This window comes from Microcaecilia unicolor, chromosome 3, assembly GCF_901765095.1.
Source record: "Microcaecilia unicolor chromosome 3, aMicUni1.1, whole genome shotgun sequence".
In the NCBI taxonomy this organism is placed as follows: Eukaryota; Metazoa; Chordata; class Amphibia; order Gymnophiona; family Siphonopidae; genus Microcaecilia; species Microcaecilia unicolor.
The window spans coordinates 118,755,337-118,776,419 of NC_044033.1; the positions used below are offsets into that span (position 1 = coordinate 118,755,337).

Sequence of the window (21,083 nt, forward strand, 5' to 3'; positions counted from 1 at the left end):
TAACCACACCCCAGTTCCACCTTCGCCACGCCTCCGACACGCCCCCGTCAACTTTGCACGCTTCCGCGATGGAATGCAGTTGAAAACGTCCAAAATCGACTTTCCATTATACCGATTTATTCGTTTTTGTGAGATAAACGTCTATCTCCCGATTTGGGTCGAAATCTAGGCATTTTTCTCTTTCAATTATAAGGTGGATAGTAACAATACAGTACTCAAACTTCACTACTTTTAAATAACAAGAGCAGGGTTCCAAGCATGCCTGAGAGCTAACAATTGCTAGTATGAGTAAGGGATTTAATAAATAAAAATACTTTTCAACAGCTTATGAGATAAGAGGTAATTGGTAACATATCAATGGATTAGGCAGAAAATTCCATATATTTGTACCTTGATAGGTAAAGCCTGTATTATGAATAGACTTAAAATGAAGTTTCTTACAGCTTGGATAATGAAGGATGAGATAGTTCCTAGATGTAGGAAAAACATTTTATAAAGGCAGTTCTATCAGGTTTTGCAAGTAGCAAGGTAATAAACCATACAAAATTTGATAAACAAGTATACAAAGTTTAAAGGTAATCTGAGAATTTATTGGAAGCCAATGTAATTTAACCAGGAGAGGAGTTGTCTTGGTATAACGAGGAACTTTACAAATAAGATGGGTAGCAGTGTTCTGCACTTATTGAAGTTTCTTGACTAAAGAGTACTTTGTACCTGAGTAAACAACATTGCAATAGTCATACTTAGAGAGTACTAGTGTTTGGACCAAAGAAGGGATGATTGTATTTGGAAAGGTCTCAATCGCTTTAGCTTGCACACTGTGTTAAAGACACTGGATATCACCTTAGATATCTGAGGTTCAAATGACAAATACTGGTCAATGGTTATACCTAAGAAATTCATAGCTGTAACTAACAGGTACGTCATATTATCTATAGTGAAGTTCCTAATAGCCATAGGGTGATAGGGATTAGTCAGGATTAGGAACTTGGTTTTGTCTTTCTTTAGTTTTAATTTGAAATCAGCAGCCCAGGATTCCATCAGATCAAAACCAGATTTGATAGTAGGTAAGATTTCAACTATATTGTCTATAAATGGGATGTAAATGGTAACATCATTGGCATAAATAACGGTATTAAAACTTCTGGATTCTAGTAAAGTACCTAGTGGAGCCATCATTAAATTGAACAAAATGGGAGAAAGAGGGGAGCCCTGTGGAACGCTACAAACAGAGGACCAAGGTGGAGACAAAAGACCAGTCTGCTTTACTTGATATTGTCTAGATTTCAGAAAACCATTGAACCAGTATAGGACTATGCCACAGATGTTTCAAGGAGTTTATCTATAAACCATTTGTTAGTGGGCCTCAATTTTGTTCTTTCGGGCACTATTAAGTCCAATATCCTCCTACTTGTGTTATCCCAATATTGAAAGAACTCCAAAGAAGAAGAAGAAGAAGCTATCAGTAACTGGTCAAATGGTATATGAAACCAGAATTCAGTAGCATTAACTTTGCTTCTTGTTACAAAGGTGGATAATTTGTTTACCGACCTGCTGACAGTTACAGCTTCTTTCCAATAATGTGTTAGAGTCAGCTTGCTGTGATCAGACCAAGGAGTGGGAGAACAAGATGGTTTCAAGATGTAGAAATTTATAGGGTCGGTGAATCTATATGCTAACAGGTCTGGCTGGTGACCTTTAATATGATAGGGGCTACCAGTAAAGAGGGAGAATTGCCAATGGTTTAAGAAGCTAAAGATTCTTAGTATGGGAGTCATTAGTTTTGTCCAAATGAAGATTAACATCTCATAGCAACAGAACATTATCAGAAAGGACGCAAACATTAGAAATAAATTAATTGATATCATTTTCTACATTATTACCTTTTCTACTCCTACGTCCCCCTTAATTTCTCTTAATTAGAGAGTGCTTATCAATACACGTCACCTGAATCCTAAACCATTGACAAAGTGAAAAACCATTTTGATTGACCTGATAGTAAATTCTCTTATTTCAGGCTTCTATTGTTCTTAAAAGAGGAAGTTGATTATAAAATGTTCAGCTCTACTAATTCAAAGGTTATTATAGCAGATATATTTACTTCTAAAATTCATAGAGAATACATTTAATTTAATTTAATATGTACATTTATATTCTGCTTTACCTTTCAGTTCACAGCAGATTACATAATAAGATAACAGAGACAAATGATGTTTTATTAAAATGTCATTAAGGGCTTCTTTTACAAAGCCACACTCACGATTCCTATGCAGCAAATGAGAAGAAGCCCATTCAATCCCTATAGGCTTCTTCATATTTACCACAGGGGAATTGATAGTGCAGCTTTATAAAAGAAGCCCTAAGTTTTCTTGCTCTGTATGCTGTTCATATCCAAGAATTCCTCTTAACCTCAGCTTAGCTATTTAAATGCACAAGATCTGAACAGTTCATGAGGGATTTTTCTTTTTTCCTTATATGTGTATTGCTTATAAAACACAATAATATGTTTGTCTTGACACCAAATGATTCCTGCAGTAGAAACTTCTGAGAGATCTCTAGATGAACTGTTCCTATTTGCTGGTTAATGGCAGAAAATTGTATATTGTCCATTGATGATGTAGCTTATAAATTAAATGATCATTTTACTTAAGACAAATATATTCCTATTCAGATCAGTTCAAATCCAAATAGCTTTAGTTACTCTATAGACTTCTATAGGCAAACAGGTCATCTGCCAGGAAATTCACTTTCTACATCTCCCTGAGAAACATCTCACATTGTTTGACTAAGATTTAAGCACATCTATGGAAGCTCTGAATACAACTGTTCCCATGATAGACAACTTCAATGCAATGACAGGATTCCAGTTTACAGTGGGTTATCTCTGTCTATCAGATATCCTGGTTCAGCACCAAACAGTGGCCAGTAACTGATGTCAGCAAAACAAGTTCTCCAGTGAACTTCAGAAGGGAAATTACTTCAGAATCGTACCAGTCAATATTCAGATGGTCATGGACAGCATATTTTTAAATGCCAACTGTCACCAGCTAAATTAGCCCCGGATATTCAATGTCAGACCATAGTAGTGCACAGGCATTGAATATATGGCTCTCACCAGAGTTGTGCTATCTGCTGAAACTCATATGGGTCCAGAATATCAGGTGGGACCTGTATAAGGGGATCATACACTGCCTTGTGAAAACCCCTTTGGTCTGGTAAAGCATTATAAAAGTCTAAGAACATAAGAATAGCCATAGTGGGCAGCCCTGTATCCTGTTTCCAACTGTGGCCAATCCAGGTCAAAGGTACCTGGCAGAATCCCAAATAGTATCCAGATTCCATTCTATTAATCCCAGGGACAGCAGTGACTTCCCCCATGTCTATCTCATTAGCAGACAATGGATGATTGCTCCAGGAACTTGTCCAAACCTTTTTTAAACCCAGATACTCTAATTGCTGCTACATCCTCTGGCAATGAGTTCCAGAACTTAACTATTCATTGAGTGAAACACTTCTTCATCCTGTTTGTTTTAAAAGTATTTCCATATAACTTCCATGAGTGTCCCCTGTTTTTAGCGTCCCTGATTTCTGATATTTCTGCATCTGTCTGTTCATCCTGGCCAGGTGGATGGTAGTACACTCCTATCAATATCCTTTTTCCCCTTTACACATGGAATTTCTATCCAAGATGTGTTTTGTGTCCTGCTGAATTTTTAGTCTATTCAATTCAAGGCCCTTCTTGAATTGAATAGACTATATATAATGCTACCCCTCCACCATTTCAGTCCACCCTATCACTGCAATATAATTTGTACCCTGGTATGACAGTATCCCATTGGTTATCTTACTTCCATCAGGTCTCAGAGATGCCTGTTATATCTATCTTTTCATTTAGTGCAATATATTCTAACTCTCCCATCTTATTTCTTAGGCTTCTGGTATTTGCATACAGACATTTCAAACAATGTTTGTCATTCCTACTTACAACTTGCTCAGCAGTTAACTGTGATAATTTGCAGTCTTGAAAATCTGTCTGCTCTTTATTTAAAGAGACAGACATATTTTCAAAGCACTTAGACTTACAAAGTTATATAGAGGGGCATTTTCGATACGATGTCTAAGTCCAACTTCGGGCGTTTTGCAAACAAACATCCAAAATCTGAATAGGAAAGAAGATCATTTTCAAAAAAGAAAAACATCTATCTTTTTTTTTTTCAAAAATACTGCTTAGAACAAGGTTTTGTGATTTGGACGTTTTGTTTTTTGGTCTATTTAAAAAGAAAAGTCCAAGTGCAAAACACACAAAATCAAGCCATTGGGATATAGGAGGAGCTAGCATTTTTAGTAGACTGGTCCCCCAGACATCCCAGGAAAGCAATAGGGCACCCTAGGGGACACTGCAGTGGAATTCATAAAATGCTATCAGATAAACATCTGACCATTGCTCCCTTATCTTGTATGCTGAGCCCTCCCCAAACCCACCCAAAATCCACTACCCCCAACTGTACATCACTACCATAGCCCTTACGGGAGAAGGGAGCACCTATATGTGGGGACAGTGGGTTTCTGGTGAGTTTTGGAGGGCTCACAGTTTGCTCCAGAAGTGTAACAGGTAGGGGTAGGTATGGGCCTGGGTCCACCTGTCTGCAGTACACTGCACTGCATCTACCACTACACTACTCCATGGACCTGCATGCTGCTGTAATGGACCTGAGTATTACATCTAAGGCTGTCATAGAGGCTGACATAGAGGCTGGCAAGTAATGTTTTAAATCACATTTTTGGGGGGGGGGGGGGGGGGAAGGGGTTAGTGACCATTGGGGGAGTAAGGAGAGGTCATCCATGATTCCCTCCAGTGGTCATCTTGTCATTCAGGGCACCTTTTTGTGCCTTATTCATTATAAAAACAGATCTAGTTCAAAATGTCTTTAGTCCTGGACTGTTTTGTTTTGTTCCAATATGGCTAAAAACATTCAAGTGTTAGGAACACCCAGATCCCGCCCTTAACATGCCCCTGACATGTCCCCTTGTGATTTGAACAAATTTCTGATGGACTTAATAGAAAAATGTCTAAATTGGTTTTGAAAATACCAATTTGGACGTTTTTTTGTGAGAAAAAAATGTCCAAATGCAGATTTATGCCACTTTTTAGATGTTTTTCTGTTTTGAAAATTAGCTCCATAGAGGGGCATTTTTGAAAGGGACATCCAAGCTGCGATTTAGATGTCCTTGCAAAATGGCAAAATCCAGGGGCGGGGAAACCCGTATTTTTGAAACAAGATGTGTGTCCATCTTTCATTTCGAAAATACCGTCAGAGACATCCAAATCCTTAAATTTGGACGTCCCTAGATTTGGTCATCCCTAGACATGGACGTTTCTAACTTTCGGCGATTTTCAAAATCAAAGACCTCCATGTCCAAAATGGCCAAATGCAAGCCATTTGGTCTTGGGAGGAGCCAGCATTTGTAGTACACTGGTCCCCCTGACATGCCAGGACACCAACCAGGCACCCTAGGGGGCACTGCAGCGGACTTCATAAATTGCTCCCAGGAACATAGCTCCCTTATCTTGTGTGCTGAGCCCCCAACCCCCCCCCCCAAAACCCACTACCCACAACTGTACACTACCATAGCCCTTACGGATGAAGGGGGCACCTATATATGGGTACAGTGGGTTTGTGGTGGGTTTTGGACAGCTCGCTGTTCCCTCCACAAATGCAACAGGTAGGGGGGGTATGGGCCTCGGTCTGCCTGTCTGAAGTGCACTGCAGTACCCACTAAAACTGCTCCAGGGACCTGCATGCGCTGCCATGGACCTGAGTATGACATCTGAGGCTGGCATAGAGGCTGGTACGACATATTTTTAAAGATGTTTTTTGAGGGCGGGAGGGTGTTAACGGGAGGTCATCCACGATTCTCTTTGGTGGTCATCTGGTTATTTCAGGCACCATTTTGTGCCTTAGTCGTAAGAAAAACAGGTCCAGGTGAAAACGTCCAAGTGTTCGTCATGGACGTCCTTGCTTTTTTCGATTATGGGTCAAAGACATCCAAGAGTTAGGCACACCCAAGTCCCTCCTTTGCGATGCCTCTGACATGCCCCCTTGAACTTTGGCCGCCCTTGAGATGGAGTGCAGTTGGAGACGTCCTAAATCGGGTTTTGATTATACCGATTTGGACGTCCCTGGGAGAAGGACATCCATCTTCCGATTTGTGTTGAAAGATGGATGTCCTTCTCTTTCAAAAATAAGCCTAAGGAACTTTGTAAATCTAAGTGTTTTGAAAATGAGCTCCCAGTCTACTATGGTCTCTACTGCAACCTTACTATTGGGATGCAAAAGAGCTGACTTCCCAATGAGAGAGAAATGAAAGTTCCAGAGAGAGAGAGAGAAAACCTTTTCTGTTCTTTTGCAATTGCTCTAAATGCCTAGGTCTGCCTCATTTAAAATTTTTAATGATCAAATGAAAGGCAGAGCAGGGGGATGGGAAGACAGCAATAGTAATAAAACTCCATTATAAAATAAGGTACAATGTTTATTGATTAAACATGTCATCCAAACAGGTGGCAGAAACAACACCCGATTACAAAATCAGCAATGACAGCCAAGTTAAAAAGTCTGGATAGTTAATTTTTTTTAAATATGGTTAAATTGTTTCTAATTTGTTGTCATGCTTAAGTCATAAGTAACAGCTCTAACTGTGGGTCTTAAAGACAGAATTCTTTGTCAAATATAGACAAATATAGAATTTGTCCAAAAAGTTGGACTTTTGATCATTTCAGGAGAAATTTAAGTGTTACACTTATTGCAGGTTCAGTTGAAACACCTAGAATGCTCCTGCCACTTGATGCTGGAACAATATTTGATAGAACAAATGGGAGTTTCTAAGATTCTTTGGTTCAGTTTTGAAAGGACATTATACATTTACTGGTGGATAGTAAACATGTGGAGTCTTATTTTAGACAGAATACAGAAATTGGAATTGAAATGTCCAGGTCAGGACTGCTGAGTTCTGATGGAATTTTAGAACAGGATCAGCCAACGTAGAACCTTTTCTAAAATAGCTTCAGGATACATGTGGATGTGCTTGCGGCATGCTGGATAGCAGGTTAAATATTGATGCTATCCAGGCCCACCAAGAGGGGGCAGGGGAAGGAAAAATTCTCTCGGGCTCGGTGGCAATAGAAAAGCTTTTTTTCAGTGATGCCAGCATCTTTTCCTCCCTTCTGACTACCCTGTACTATCCTGTACTTGCCGCAGCAGCGATCAAGAGAGAAGGGAGGCTTCCAGTGACAGACAGAAGGCTGGATTGGTCTCCTGTTCCGGGTTATCACCTTAATTCTGCTCTACTGGCAATAGGTCCTTCTTCCTGCCATGCCCCACCTCCTTTGAAGTAACTTCCTGTTTCCACATAGGTGGGATGTGACAGGAAGAAGGACCGATGACTAGCAGAACAAAACTGATATGATAAACAGGCACAGGAGCAGGAGAACGAGCCAGCCTTCTGCCTGCCACCTGAAGCCTCTCTTCAAATCCAGGGAAGCAGTAGAAGGCCCCTGCACAGGAGCAGGAGACTGAGCAGTAAGTTACTGCTTCACAACCATATGGTTCATTTGCATGCAAACTACAGGAGGTCAGGTGGGTATGGGGGTGCAGGGGGGCGCAGGTATGTCAGAGAGAGTGGGGAGGGCCCTTAACATTGTTTGCCCCAGGCTCAGCTTTGTCTCTCGGTGGCCCTCATGCTATCCAGATAGTGCTGGTGGTAACCTCTGAATCCAGATGTTCAGTAGTGGCCACTATCAGCACTGAATATCTGGATTTATTTAAGTAGTGGCAGCTGGCATTAAAAAAAACAGAACTACTGAATATTGACCCGGTAATATATAAAATAGTGAAAGAACAAGCTGTCTTCTAATTTTACGTTGATAAAAAACAATAACAAAGTCATGAGTACCTGAAAAGCAGTCAGTTTAGGATCATTTTGAGAAAGAAAAAATTCCAATTGTTGGAGCCTAAAGTGGTTTAAACCCCACTGAACTATCAGGAGTAATGGGACAACCCCCCCATCCCTAGTCTCAGAAATCTTAAACACTTAGGGGTTTGTTTACAAAGCAGTGCTAGTGGCTGTCCATGCATTAGTGTGGACATGGACACAGAGCCGTAGCGAGGGGAGCTGACACCCGGGGCGGGTCGCCACCCCGGGTGCAGCACGGCGCACCCTCCTCCCGCTGGAGCGCACTCCCCCCCCCTGGAGTGCATACCTCCCCCCCCAGAGCACATACCTGCGGCGAGGGACGGGCGGGAGGGCCGATCTGCCCCGACTGCACGTTGCTGGGGTGTGTCGGCTCCGCGCTGGTTCACTGCTCTCTCTGTCCCAGAACAGGAAGTAACCTGTTCCGGGGCAGAGAGGGCAGTGCACCAGCGCGGAGCCGACACCCCCCCCCCAGTGGCGTGCACCCGGGGCGGACCGCTCCCCCCACCCCCCTTCCTACGCCACTGCATGGACAGCCGCTAGAGCTGCTTAGTAAACCGGAGCGTAAGAGTTCTATATTCAAACTCTTCGAAATTTACTAGGGCTGAATACATACATTTTTATTCAGGCCACATTATTTTTATTACTTAACCTGTACTGTGCTAAAAAATCTTGTGTTGATGACAAATAACACAGGATTTTGCCATTTAATGAATGTTATTTGGCACAAAGAAAGGATCATTCCCTTAATGCATGTCAGTAATTATTGCCCTGTTTGTTTAATTCCATAGTAGGCTTTATTTTATTTGGTGCTGTCGACACCATACACTCTCTGTGTTGCTGCCGTTGGCAATCTTATTTCTTTTTGCTTTATAGAGTAGGGCTTAAGCTAGCTTCCTTTCTGTAGGAGAATTTTCCTCCTTTCAAAAAGGTACAGACAAGGTGGAAATAAGTAAGGGGTCCTTTTACCAAGCTGCGGTAAAAAGGGTCTAGCAGTGACGGCAGCACACCAGGACCCTTTTTACCACATCTGCAAAAACAGCTGTGCAGTAAGCTTGCACTTACTGTGTGGCCATGTGGAGGGGGGGGGGGAAGCACTTTCCGCCACCTATTGAGGTAGCAGTAAGGCCTTCTGCACTGACTGATTACCATTGGGTAACCCCCTGCAGTATATATTTTTTAGAAAATCCAGCAGCGCCGGAAATGACATGTGCTGGAAGCGGAACTACCGTGAGCGGTAGTTCCAGGTTGCCATGCAGCAACCCTTTAGTAAAAGAGCCCCTAACTTCCTGACAATTGCTCATTCTTTCTTACCGGATGTGGTACCTATTATTTCAGTCTTGGACATATAGAACATGGCTTAAACAGAACCAAACCCAGGCTCGAAAACTAACAGTTGTCAGCATCAAACCATATAGTTGCCCCTTGAGTTGACTTCATTGATGCGCTACAGCAATGAAAGCTGACTTGCCACCTATTATCTACATTCATATTTAGCAATAAATTAGGTTGATTAGATATTTTCAAAACTGAATTATGCTACTTTCTACTTATTGTCATCTATTTTCATCAGTGAGTTCGTCCCTGGCAACAATCTACTAACCATAAAATTTATCATGAGGTGTAATTACAAGGCCAGCTTTCCTCTAAAGAAGATTACTCTGTGGGATTATGTGGTCTTGCCTTGACCATGTGCTACAGAACAATCCTTCTCCATTCTCTCCATCTGGTTTAATGTTTCCTCGGATGGATTAATCCTGTAGCCCATGAGATAAATCATTTGCCCTCTGCTGTACTGCATGAGTAAAATAAAGAAATTAGGTAGTATTGCAGTTTCAAATCTTTTTCAAAGAGAATTAACTGCTATATTTGCTAGCGAAACAGAGTAATATAGGGGCCGTTTATTAAAGTGTGATACGTGCAAAGCATGTGCGGTAAATGCAGGAGGCATGCCCTGTATTTACTGCACAGAGTTGACAGGTTACACATGGGTACCACAATACATTCAGTGGCAGAATATCATTATTTATTTATTTAGTTACTAGGATTTATTTACTGCCTTTTTGAAGGAATTCACTCAAGGCATTGTACAGCAAGAATAAGTCGAACATAAGCAACAGTCAATTACAGCAGTAAAAATATTCAAACTACAATACAAAGTATGGCGGATAGTATACTACTTACAATGTCAACACAATATATAATAGAGCATTTTAATAGACAACATAGAGTGTAAGCAAAGATGGAACATATGGAGGGGCATAATCGAACGGCACCAGCTAGCTAGATTTTCACAAAGCTTTTGATAAAGTTCCTCATGAGAGACTCCTGAGAAAATTAAAGAGTCATGGGATAGGAGGCAAGGTTTTAGTGTGGATTAGGAATTGGTTATTGGACAGAAACCAAAGGGTAGGGTTAAATGGTCATTTCTCTCAATGGAGGAGGGTGAACAGTGGAGTGCCATAGGGATCTGTACTGGGACCGGTACTATTTAACATATTTGTAAACAATATGGAAATCGGAACGACGAGTGAGGTGATCAAATTTGCAGATGATATAAAACTATTCAAGGTTGTTAAAACACGTGCAAACTGTGAAATATTGCAGGAAGACCTTAGGAAATTGGAAGAGTAGGCATTCAAATGGCAGATGAAATTTAATATGGACAAATGCAAGGTGATGCACATTGGAAAGAATAATCTGAATCATAGTTACCTGATGCTAGGGTCCACCTTGGGGGTCAATGCTCAAGAAAAAGATCTGGGTGTCATTGTAGATAATATGCTGAAATCTTCTGCTCAGTGTATGGCGGTGGCGGCCAAAAAGCAAATAGGATGCTAGGAATTATTAGGAAAGGGATGGTGAATAAGACCAAAAATACTTTGTATTGCTCCATGGTGCATCCGCACCTTGAGTATTGCGTTCAGTTCTGGTTGCTGTATCTCAAAAAAAGATATAGTGGAATTAGAAAAGGTTCAAAGAAGAGCGACCAAAATGATAAAGGGACAGAACTCCTCTCGTGTGAGAAAAGGCTAAAGAGGTTAAGGCTCTTCAGCTTTGAAAAGAGATGGATGAGGGGAGATATGATTGAGGTATACAAAATCCTGAGTGGTGTAGAACGAGTAGAAGTAAATCAAATTTTTATTTTTTCCGAAAGTACAGGGACTAGGGGACGCTCAAGGAAGTTACATGGAAATTTTTTAAAACAAACAGGAGGAAATATTTTTTCACTCATCGAATAGTTAAGTCTGGAACTCTTTGCCGGAGGATATGGTAACAGTGGTTAGATTATCTAGGTTTAAAAAAGGTTTGGTCAAATTCCTGGAGGAAAAGTCCATAGTCTGCTATTGAGACTGACATGGGAAGCAACTGCTTGCCCTGGGATTTGTAGTATGACATGTTGCCACAATTTGGGTTTCTGTCAGGTACTTGTGACCTGGCTTAGCCACTGATTGGAAAACAGGATACTGTGCTAGATAGACCATACTGATCTGATGCAGTATGACTACTCTTATGTTCTTATGGTAGCCAGTGAAGTTTTTGCATAAATGGTGTGATGTAGTCACGTCGTTTACAACTTTCTATTGGTCTTGCTGCAGTATTCTGAATCAGTTGGAGCCGTTGCAGACCCTCTGTAGTCAGACCAGCATAGTGTTTTTACAGTAATCCAGTCTTGATGTTATCATGGCATACACAACTGAGACAAGACTTGCGTTCTCATTGTTAGGAGAGAGGCAGTGTAGTTGTTGTAAATGATAGAAGCAGCTCTTGAAGGTTGTTTGGATTTGGGGGATCAGAGTAAGTGTTGAATCTAGCTGTATTCCAAGGTTCCTGACTTGTTATTTGAGGGGGTGCTGGTTTTTCTCAAAAGAGATTTTGATGTCAAGTATGTGCCCACTTGTGTTAGGGACCCATCGAAACTCAGTTTTACTTGAGTTCAGGCAAAGTTTGTTGTTTTTAGCCCATTCTTGAATTGATGTTAGTCAGGTAGCCAGTTTATTCAGGGCTTTGGTAAGTCAGATTCAATGGGTATGAGTAGCTGCACATCATCCGTGTAGATGTAGAACTGTGTGTCCATCAATCGAATTAGTTCAGCTAGTGACTTGAGGTAGATATTGAACAGAATAGGTGATAGTATCGATCCTTGTAGTACCCCACAGGTCAGTGCCCATGGTGGCGATGACGTACTCCTGAACAGTATGGACTGTTACCTGTCTGAACCAAGCAAATACTGTTCTACTGAAACCTGTTTCTGCCAGTCGTACTAGCATGATATCATGATCCACAATGTCAAAAGCTGCTGAGAAATCTAGCAGTACTAAAACCGAGACAAATCCCCTGTCTCAGTTTCTGTTCCATAACCGGGTCTGAATTCAGTTGACATGGATCTAGCCAGGTTCTCTCTTCTTTCCAATCATTGAGTTGATCACAGATTGTTTGTTCTATTAATTTTCCTAGAAATGGAATGTTAGATACTGACTGGTAACTATCAAGTTTGTCCTGGTCATGGTTGTTCTTCTTTAGCAAAGGATACGTCACTGCTCTTTTTAATGCTGTTGGTAGTTGCCCATTAGAAACAGAGGAGTTCAAAATTTTTGTGGTGCCTTCAATGAGGCCCCTGCTATGCCTGCTGCACCATCTTTGATGGGCAGGGGTCGAGGGAGTAGGTAGTTGGTCGAAGGTCTCTTAGGATTTTGTCAGGCCTTCCTCTTATTGGGTTCAAAGAATTCCATATATATGTGACAGGAGGTGGCAAGTTTGTGTGCTCCCGTTTAGCTGATTGGAGACTGGGTGGGACTGCCTGTAAGTCCTGGCAGAGCATGCCAGTGGCGTACCTAGGGTAGTTGACACCTGGGGTCGGTCATTTTTTAACACCCCCCTCCAAAATCTAGTACTAGGCATGCCAAGAATACAAAACACTCAGGACCTATAGAGCAATTCTACCATACCATAAGCAGTAATTTCTACGAGTCACACAAGGAAAAGGAAAGCATCTTAAACACTACAGTGAGCACTAGAACTTCAATTCACCTATTGTAAAATGAAACCAGGCAGAATAATACAGATCGTCGATCCTGCACAGTCAATGCCACCTGAAAGCCATGTCTTTTTCAGAAACACAGATACACCCTAATCCACTATGGAATAAGTAATAATAAATTTTCTATTTAGACAAAAATTAAACTGAACCCCCAAGATGCCAGACTCTGCATACAATGCAACACCACAGAAACAGAAAATGTCCCCGAGTACTGTGCAAAACATAAAGACAGCAGATTTAAATTTGAAAAAACTAACAAGCACCAATCACCACTTTACAAATAGAAATAAAATAAATATAGAAAATAAAATACCATTTTATTGGACTAATACATTTAGCTTTCAGAGGCCAAAACATCCTTCCTCAGGTCAATACAGTATAGTGCTGTTACAGTATCCTATCCTGACCTGAGGAAGGGGGTTTTGTTCTCCAAAAGTTAGCCAAAATGTATTAAAATTAGTCCAATAAAAAGATTACCTTGTTTATATGTTCTATTAGAAACATTTATTAACACAGCTACAATACTACTTTATCCTAAAGCAAAAAAAATAAAAATATATATTTTATTTACAGTTTGTTGTCTCTGGTTTCTGCTTTCCTCATCTTCTTTTCACTGTCTTCCTTCCGTCCAGCATCTGTCTTTGTTCTCTCTCTGCCATCCAGTGTCTGCCCTCTCTGCTGTCCCCTCCATCCAATGTTGGCCATCTCTACCTGCCCCTTCCATATACATCTGCCCTCTATCTCTGCCCCTTCCATCCAGCATCTGCCTCTGTCTGCCCTCTCTCTCTCTCTCTCTCCCTTCCATTCACTGTCTGCCCTTTCTATCCCTTCCATCCACTGTCTGCCCTTTCTCTCTGCCCCTTCAATCCACCATTTGCCCTCCCTCTCCCATCCATCCAGGGTCTGCCCTCCCTCTCACTCCCCCTTCCATCCAGGATCTGTCCCCTCTCTCTGCCCCTTTTTTTCATCCCCCAGTTCGAGTCCCACTACCCCACCAGTCCCCAGTTTCAGCCCCAGCCCTTTTCTCCCATCAGTCCCGAGCTTCAGCCCCCAGCTACTTCTCCCTGTCCCCTTTTCAGCCCCCAGTTTCAACCCCAGCCCTTTCCTCTCACCAGTCCCGAGCTTCAGCCCCAGCCACTTCTCCCTGTCTCCTTTTCAGCCCTCAGTCTCCACAGTTTCAGCCCCTGCCCCTTTTCAGCCCCCAGTCCCAGTACTAGCCCTCTTATCCCACCTACCCTCCTTTTCAGCCCCCAGTTCCAGCCCCCTTCATCCACATGCCTTGCATTAGGGCCCCCCTTTTCAGCCCGACCCATTCTCCCACCTGACCCAGGCATGCCCCATTTTCCCTCATGACCCCTTCTCAGACCCCAGTTCCAGCCCCCTTCTCCCATCTGAGAACCCCTTCCCCTCCCCATCTGAGAACCCCCACAACACCCCTCCCCACCCCACCCCAGTCCTCTTCTCCCATCTGAGAACCCCCTTCCCACCCCAGTCCTTCTCCTATCTGAGAACCCCCTCCCCACCCCAGTCCTTCTCCCATCTCCCCTCCCCATCTGAGAACCCCCACAACACCCCTCTCCCATCTGAGAACCCCCTCCCCCGACTCTCCTGCCACCACCCTACCTTTAAAAAAATGTTTTGAAACAGAGTTGCAGGCAGCGCCTCGCGTCTGCCCTGCTTGTAAATCACCCTCGCGGAAATAGGAAGTTACCTCAGAGGAGGGCGGGACACAGTGAGGCCCGACGATGACGAGGAGAGAGAAGAGATTTACTTATATGCAAATTTTTTATATACAATTTTTTAAATGTATCTGGAGGAGAAAGGTCTCAGCAGACAAAGGGTTTATAGCTGTAGCAATAGCTTTCTGCTTATTTCAGCGACAGCTCCATTTGACTAAGACCAATCACTGGCCAAAATACTTCCAAACATTTATGTGTGAATCTTACTTCTTATATCATGTGCATTGCAATCATTCTTTCAAAATCAAAATAATACATTTTTTCAAAAATCTGCCTTTCGTAAAAAGTTTTCTTTTTAGAAAGCTTCATGCAGCAGGAAAAACAGAAGCGCTTCAAGAGAAGCACTTAGCTTTCTCTTGGAGATCCTGACAAAGACCCATTTCACCACAGGCTTCATCAGGAGAATTCTTCAATTTAATAATTTGCTGTACTTCTTATAATCAAACATACCATGCACATCCTGGTATTTTAATGTTTGACCATGTTTTTGGTTTCAGCTGAAAATGATCAAGTGTTTTTGGTGGAACCTGATAATTTGTGCTTTGTCCCATTTGTCTCCATCCCTCCATCCCTTCCCCCAGAACACAAATTTCCCCTCCTTCTATACCCCTATGAATACCTTCTTCTCCATCTGTAGCCCCCCCAAAAAAAACAACAACCTATTTTACAATCCCTGGTGGTCTAGGGATATAGTTAGAGCAAGAATAATACCAAATTACTCCTGCCCATTCCAGCTCTAGTCTGAAAATGGCTGCTGTAATTGGGGCATCGCTCCTGCCCTGACTACACTACTAGATCACCAGCAATTGTAAGGTATTCCTGAGTGAGACTGCTGTTTGCATTCTTTTTTTGTGTGTGTGGGGGGGGGGGGGGGGGGGACTTGAATTTTTAAAATTCAAGTATTCTTCTTATGTTGTACTACAACTGCAAGTAATGCAGATATGATCTTGCACAATAATGTATATGCTAAATAGAATGCTCCAAATAAATGCTTTTGGTACAAAAATTTTAGCAGGAATTTAAATCTGTAAATTTGGGATGATGTTACTTTCCCCCCTGTTTACTAAACCGCGCTAGCAGCTGCTGTGCTCTAATGCAGACACAGCCTATTTACTTTGAATGGGCTATGTCAACAATGCCATGCAGCAGCTAAACGGGGGGGGGGGGGGGGGGGGTAGGAATTAGCTTCTCTGTGGCATTATGATGTCAGCTGTCACTCCAAGTGTGGTGCAAAATCAGCCACTGTAAAGCCTCCGTGGCTTTTAGTTTCAGTCTTCATTAGCTGTGTTTCATGTGTGTGGAGGCCATTTTGCTTAGAAGTAAGGTACAGTCTTTCATTATTTAAATTATTTGTTTTTAAATTATTTGTTTCTTGGATATTGTGGGTTCAGCAGAGGGATGTGGACTGCAAATTCTGACATTCCCCACAGCCCTCATTGGCTCACATTCACACAACCAAACTTAAATTTTCAGTTTCGATTTCAGTTTCAGCTGCGGTTTCAGTTTCAGTCAAAAGCTTTCAGACAGTTTTGGTGGCAGGTTCGGTCTCAGCTGAAACTGAATAAAGCAGTTTCAGTTGGCCTCTAATTTACTTGAGTGGTGTCTAAATACATAATGAACAAACAAACAAACTTTTGAAAACATATTTATAGATAAGGGTCAGCCTGATAACTGCATGTAACATTATTTTTATTAAACTAATTTAATACATTTAGGAGTAGATTCAAAAAGCGTGCTAAAAGTTTAAGTGCTGGGATGATGCGCTAAATGCGAGTTCTATAAAAGCAGTTCAGCGCAGAACTGTCCTTATAGAATACTAGCTAAGTCCAGAGTATCATGCCTAACTTTAGGTATAAACACTCCATGCAAAGGCTGGTGTAAGTACTCACACCTAACTATTGGCTCCCATGCCCCTCCCACATTCACGCCCCCTAGAAGTTGAGCATGATAGAATTTGCATGTGCAGCTTATTAGCTTATTGGGGGTGCTAAACCCAGTGGAAATAACCCCTCCCTGGACATATAGAAGGAATTTTCTCAATATTGGGGGTGCTCAAGCACCCACTGCACCCACAGAGCCATCTCCTATGGTTGGTTGTACAACAGCTAATTGGTGCCAATTACTGCCAATCAACACCAATTTAAGCCACTGACCTTATTCTATAAATTGCACAAGCAAATTTGCATGCTAGGTGTAAAATTGGGCGCACAGATTTATAGAATTAGGAGGTTAAAGACTAGCTTTCAGGAGATGCATGTCATGGAAATAAGTGCAGCATCATTTTTTTAAAAAGATAGCAGCTCTGACTATCTGGGCACAGTGGCCACCAGGAGTCACCTGAGAGCTGCCAATATTCAGCAGTACTGAATAGCTTCCCAGTTAGGGCCAGATTCTGTAAATAGAATCTAAACTATAGACATTTAAAAAAAAAAGCACTTAGCGCTATTCTATAAACTGCGCCTAAATTTAGGCACGGTTTATACAAAAGTGCATAGAGCCAGGGAACGCACCTAAATTTAGACGTGACCATTTACACGACCAAAAACCTGGTGTAAATGCCCACGCCTAAATGTAGATGCATTCCCCTGAATTCTATAGCCATGCACGTAAATTTGAGTAATGCCCTGACACACCCACACTCCTCCCTGTTCAGGTACACGCTTTAGAATTTACGCACGCCTCTTTTTAGGAATATGCATAAAAAGAAGTATGCCAATTAGTGATGATAATTGATTGTTATTGGCCAGTTATCATCACTGATTGGCTCATTACACAATTAAGGTGCACACATAAATTGGGCACACGCCCATTTTAACATGCGCAACTCACCGCGCCTTATATAGAATCCGTGAGTTAATGTAGGACAGTCATTTGGCTTTCCTAAGTTAACCAGATAGTTATTCAGTTTTGTGTCACTAATAATCCAGGTAAGACTTAGTAAGTGCTACTTAACCAGGTAGAAGCCTATCCTATCTAATTACATAGCACTGAATTTCAGGCCTCTTTTTGTCTTTATAAAACAGGCACCCAGAACCAGCTCCTATAGCATGTAAATGCTGACACACATATTTACACCTCCTCCATGTTGGGGCTTACGTGCCCAGCATTTTCTCCTGTATGCACAGTGAGGCATAATTCTCTGTACTGAACCTGTGATATAGAGAACTTTAGTACACTTTTCACATTATGGGCAATGCAAACTAAAATCCTTTACAAAGGAAAAAAAGAGCCTTGTAAATATATGATCAGTTTTAGGAACAAATGAATATATAAATGTGTGTGTATATATATATAATATCTTCATGCCTAACAACAGAATATGATGAGAATGTGAAATTTCACACTGAATGTGTTACAGGTTTTTACGGAAACCAGTTGCAGATTATTTGATCAGAAGCTGCTGTAAATAAACCAAAAGCCGTCATGGCAGACGACGCAGACATGCGCAATGAGCTGGAGGAGATGCAGCGACGTGCGGACCAGCTGGCTGATGAGGTGAGAGGAATGTGTTCTGTATCCACTTATAATTAAGAGGTACCCATTGTAGGAAAAAGAGGCAGGAAAAGATTAATCCTATGTTTTATGACCTGGCATGTTGTACTACTATGCTTCAGAAACTCTTTGGTTACTTTCACTGACAGAAATGTGTTGTGAAATTAGCTATTAAAGGGTAATTTTATAATAGAGCATCTGGTTTAAGAGGGCAAGTAGGCATTTACTTAATAGTTATTTTATAAAGGCACATGGAGGGGCATAATAGAACGCAAACGCCCATCTCCATGGGCGTCTATCTCCGAGGACGGATATGTGAAGGGGCGGGACAGACCGTATTTTTTAAAAAGATGGGCGTCCATCTTTAGTTTTGATAATACGGTTTGTGCCAGGCAAATGCATTGGATTTGGGCGTTTTCGTTTTTCAGTGATAATGGAAACCGAAGGCGCCCAGCTCAAAAATGAACAAATCCAAGGCTTTGGGTCAGGGGAGGGGCCAGGATTCGTAGTGCACTGGTCCCCCTCACATGCCAGGACAACAACCGGGTGCCCTAGGGGGCACTGGTACAAAATAAAAAACAACAGTACATTACCTCCCAGGTGCATAGCTCCCTTCCCTTGGGTGCTGAGCCCCCCCAAATCCCCCCCAAACACTCCCCACAACTCTACACCATTACCATAGCACTTATGGGTGAAGGGGGCACCTACATGTGGGTACAGTGGGTTTTTGGGGGGGGTTGGAGGGTTCCCATTTCCCACCACAAGTGTAACAGGTGGGGGGGATGGGCCTGGGTCCGCCTGCCTGAAGTGCACTGCACCCACTAACAACTGCTCCAGGGACCTGCATACTGCTGTAAAGGAGCTGGGTATGACAGTTGAGGCTGGCATACAGGCAGGAAAAAAAAGTTTTAACATTTGTTTTTGTTTTGGTGGGAGGGGTTAGTGACCACTGGGGGAGTCAGGGGAGGTAATCCCCGATTCCCTCCAGTGGTCATCTGGTCATTTAGGGCACTGTTTTGGGACCTGTTTGTGAGAAAAAAGGGTCCAGAAAAAGTGCCCTAAATTCTCGCTGAAAACGCCTTTCTTTTTTCCATTATCAGCTGAGGGCGCCCATCTCTCCTCGGCCTATAACCACGCCCCAGCCCCACCTTCACCACGCCTCCAACAAGCCCCCGTCAACTTTGTTCGTTCCCGCGATGGAGTGCAGTTGGAAGCGCCCAAAATCGGCTTTCGATTATACCGATTTGGGCGCCCGCGAGAGAAAGACGTCCATCTCCTGATTTAGGTTGAAATATGGGCGTCTTTCACTTTCGATTATGAGGCAGATAGTCATCTGTGTAGCTTTATAAAATATTAGTGCAGGGGGTTCTCAACCCAATCCTCAGGACACATCTTGCTACTCGAGTTTTCAGGATACCCACAATGAATATTCATGAGAGATATTTGCATGCTCTACCTCCATTGTATTAATAGAAGACAAACAGACCAACAGTCTGGAAAGATTTGCAGCTTTATTAGAAACAACCACTCGACATGGCCACATTTCGCCTGCAGGCTGTGTCGGGGTAGAAACTAATATTCAAACAAACAATCAAATTAGAATCATACAAATCATAAAAATTAAAATAATTTAAATCATATAAATAATACAAATACTAAAATAATAAAACATAAAAGGTAATCTTAAAGTTGAAGACTCCAAATTAAAAAAAGAAAACATTGAAAGCAAATCAATGTAAAATCATAGTTAAAGAGACAAACAATAATAGTTTAAAAAATTAAATGACAGTGAAAAAATCACCATAGTGAATCCACATAGTTCAAAATGTTTTACAGCAGTGAAACCAACTTTTAAACAGGAACAAACATATCATTGTTGTGCACAGCATCTGTATAAACCACAGAAGTGATAGTGTGCATTCTTAGACACAGAAAAAGGAGCACATACCTACTGGGGAATGGAACTAGCTTTCCCCTAATAGTTAAAAGGAAATCCAACAGCCTAAGAGATGCAGTAAAAGATTTCAAACCAATAAAATTAAAAAAAAATTCTTGAAGGTGTTCCATAAAAAATAAGAGAAAAAAAATATGATACTCACAATGTAGCACTTTTTTCTTTAAAGTAGCTTCAATTCCACCATGTTAGCAAACACAGTGAATCTGTCTCTCTCTTACTGCAGCTATATTTAGAGATCTGCCAAGTCTCCCGCTGAACAGCCTCCGTTTCCAGTGACAGCAGGAAATGCCATCATTAAACATCTTCTCCTGCTGCCGCTGGTCTCGCAGCAGCTGGAGATAATGTTTTATGAAGGCATCTCCTGCTGTCACTGGAAAGGGAGACTGCTTCTGGTGCTCCTGGCTGCAAACTGTACAGAGGCGGAGCTGTGGGTGGTTCTGGGTAGAGTTATGAGTAGGCTGGGAGGAGATGTAAGTGGTTCTAGGTGGAGTTATAGGTGGTATGAGTGGAGCTATGAGTGGGCTGGGTGGAGTTATGGGAGGGCTAGGCGGAGCTATGGGCAGACCTTAAATCTCCCGCTCAGAAGGCTGACCCCCATTGACAGCTCTGTATTTATTTCCTGTTGGGTCAAAGGTCAGCTCAACAGTAAAGTTGCTTAAAGCAGTAAAAAATTATTAATATCCCTTTTCCCAAGCATCATAACAATTAAAAGAGTACTTTAATGGACAAATCACAGATATCTGATTGTTTAAAACTCAAATTCAAAAATGCTAAAACCCACAAAAAATGCAGGAAAAATGATCTTTTTGGAAATTCTAAAATCGATATTGAAGGTAGGGATAGATGCAGCACCACATGCCCTCTTAGAAATGCTAATTTTTATTCA

The 21,083-nt window shown here is 41.8% G+C and overlaps 1 protein-coding gene across 3 annotated transcripts in view; it reads left to right on the forward strand.

Moving 5' to 3' along the window:
• Positions 1 to 21,083, forward strand: part of LOC115464700 (synaptosomal-associated protein 25) — a 161,319-nt gene that overhangs the window by 53,460 nt on the left and 86,776 nt on the right. For all 3 annotated transcript variants that reach the window (XM_030195063.1, XM_030195061.1, XM_030195062.1), the window contains exon 2: positions 18,107 to 18,243. In XM_030195063.1, the coding sequence (XP_030050923.1) occupies positions 18,172 to 18,243 (72 nt within the window). In that variant the 5' untranslated portion in view covers positions 18,107 to 18,171. The remainder of the gene's footprint in view (positions 1 to 18,106; positions 18,244 to 21,083) is intronic.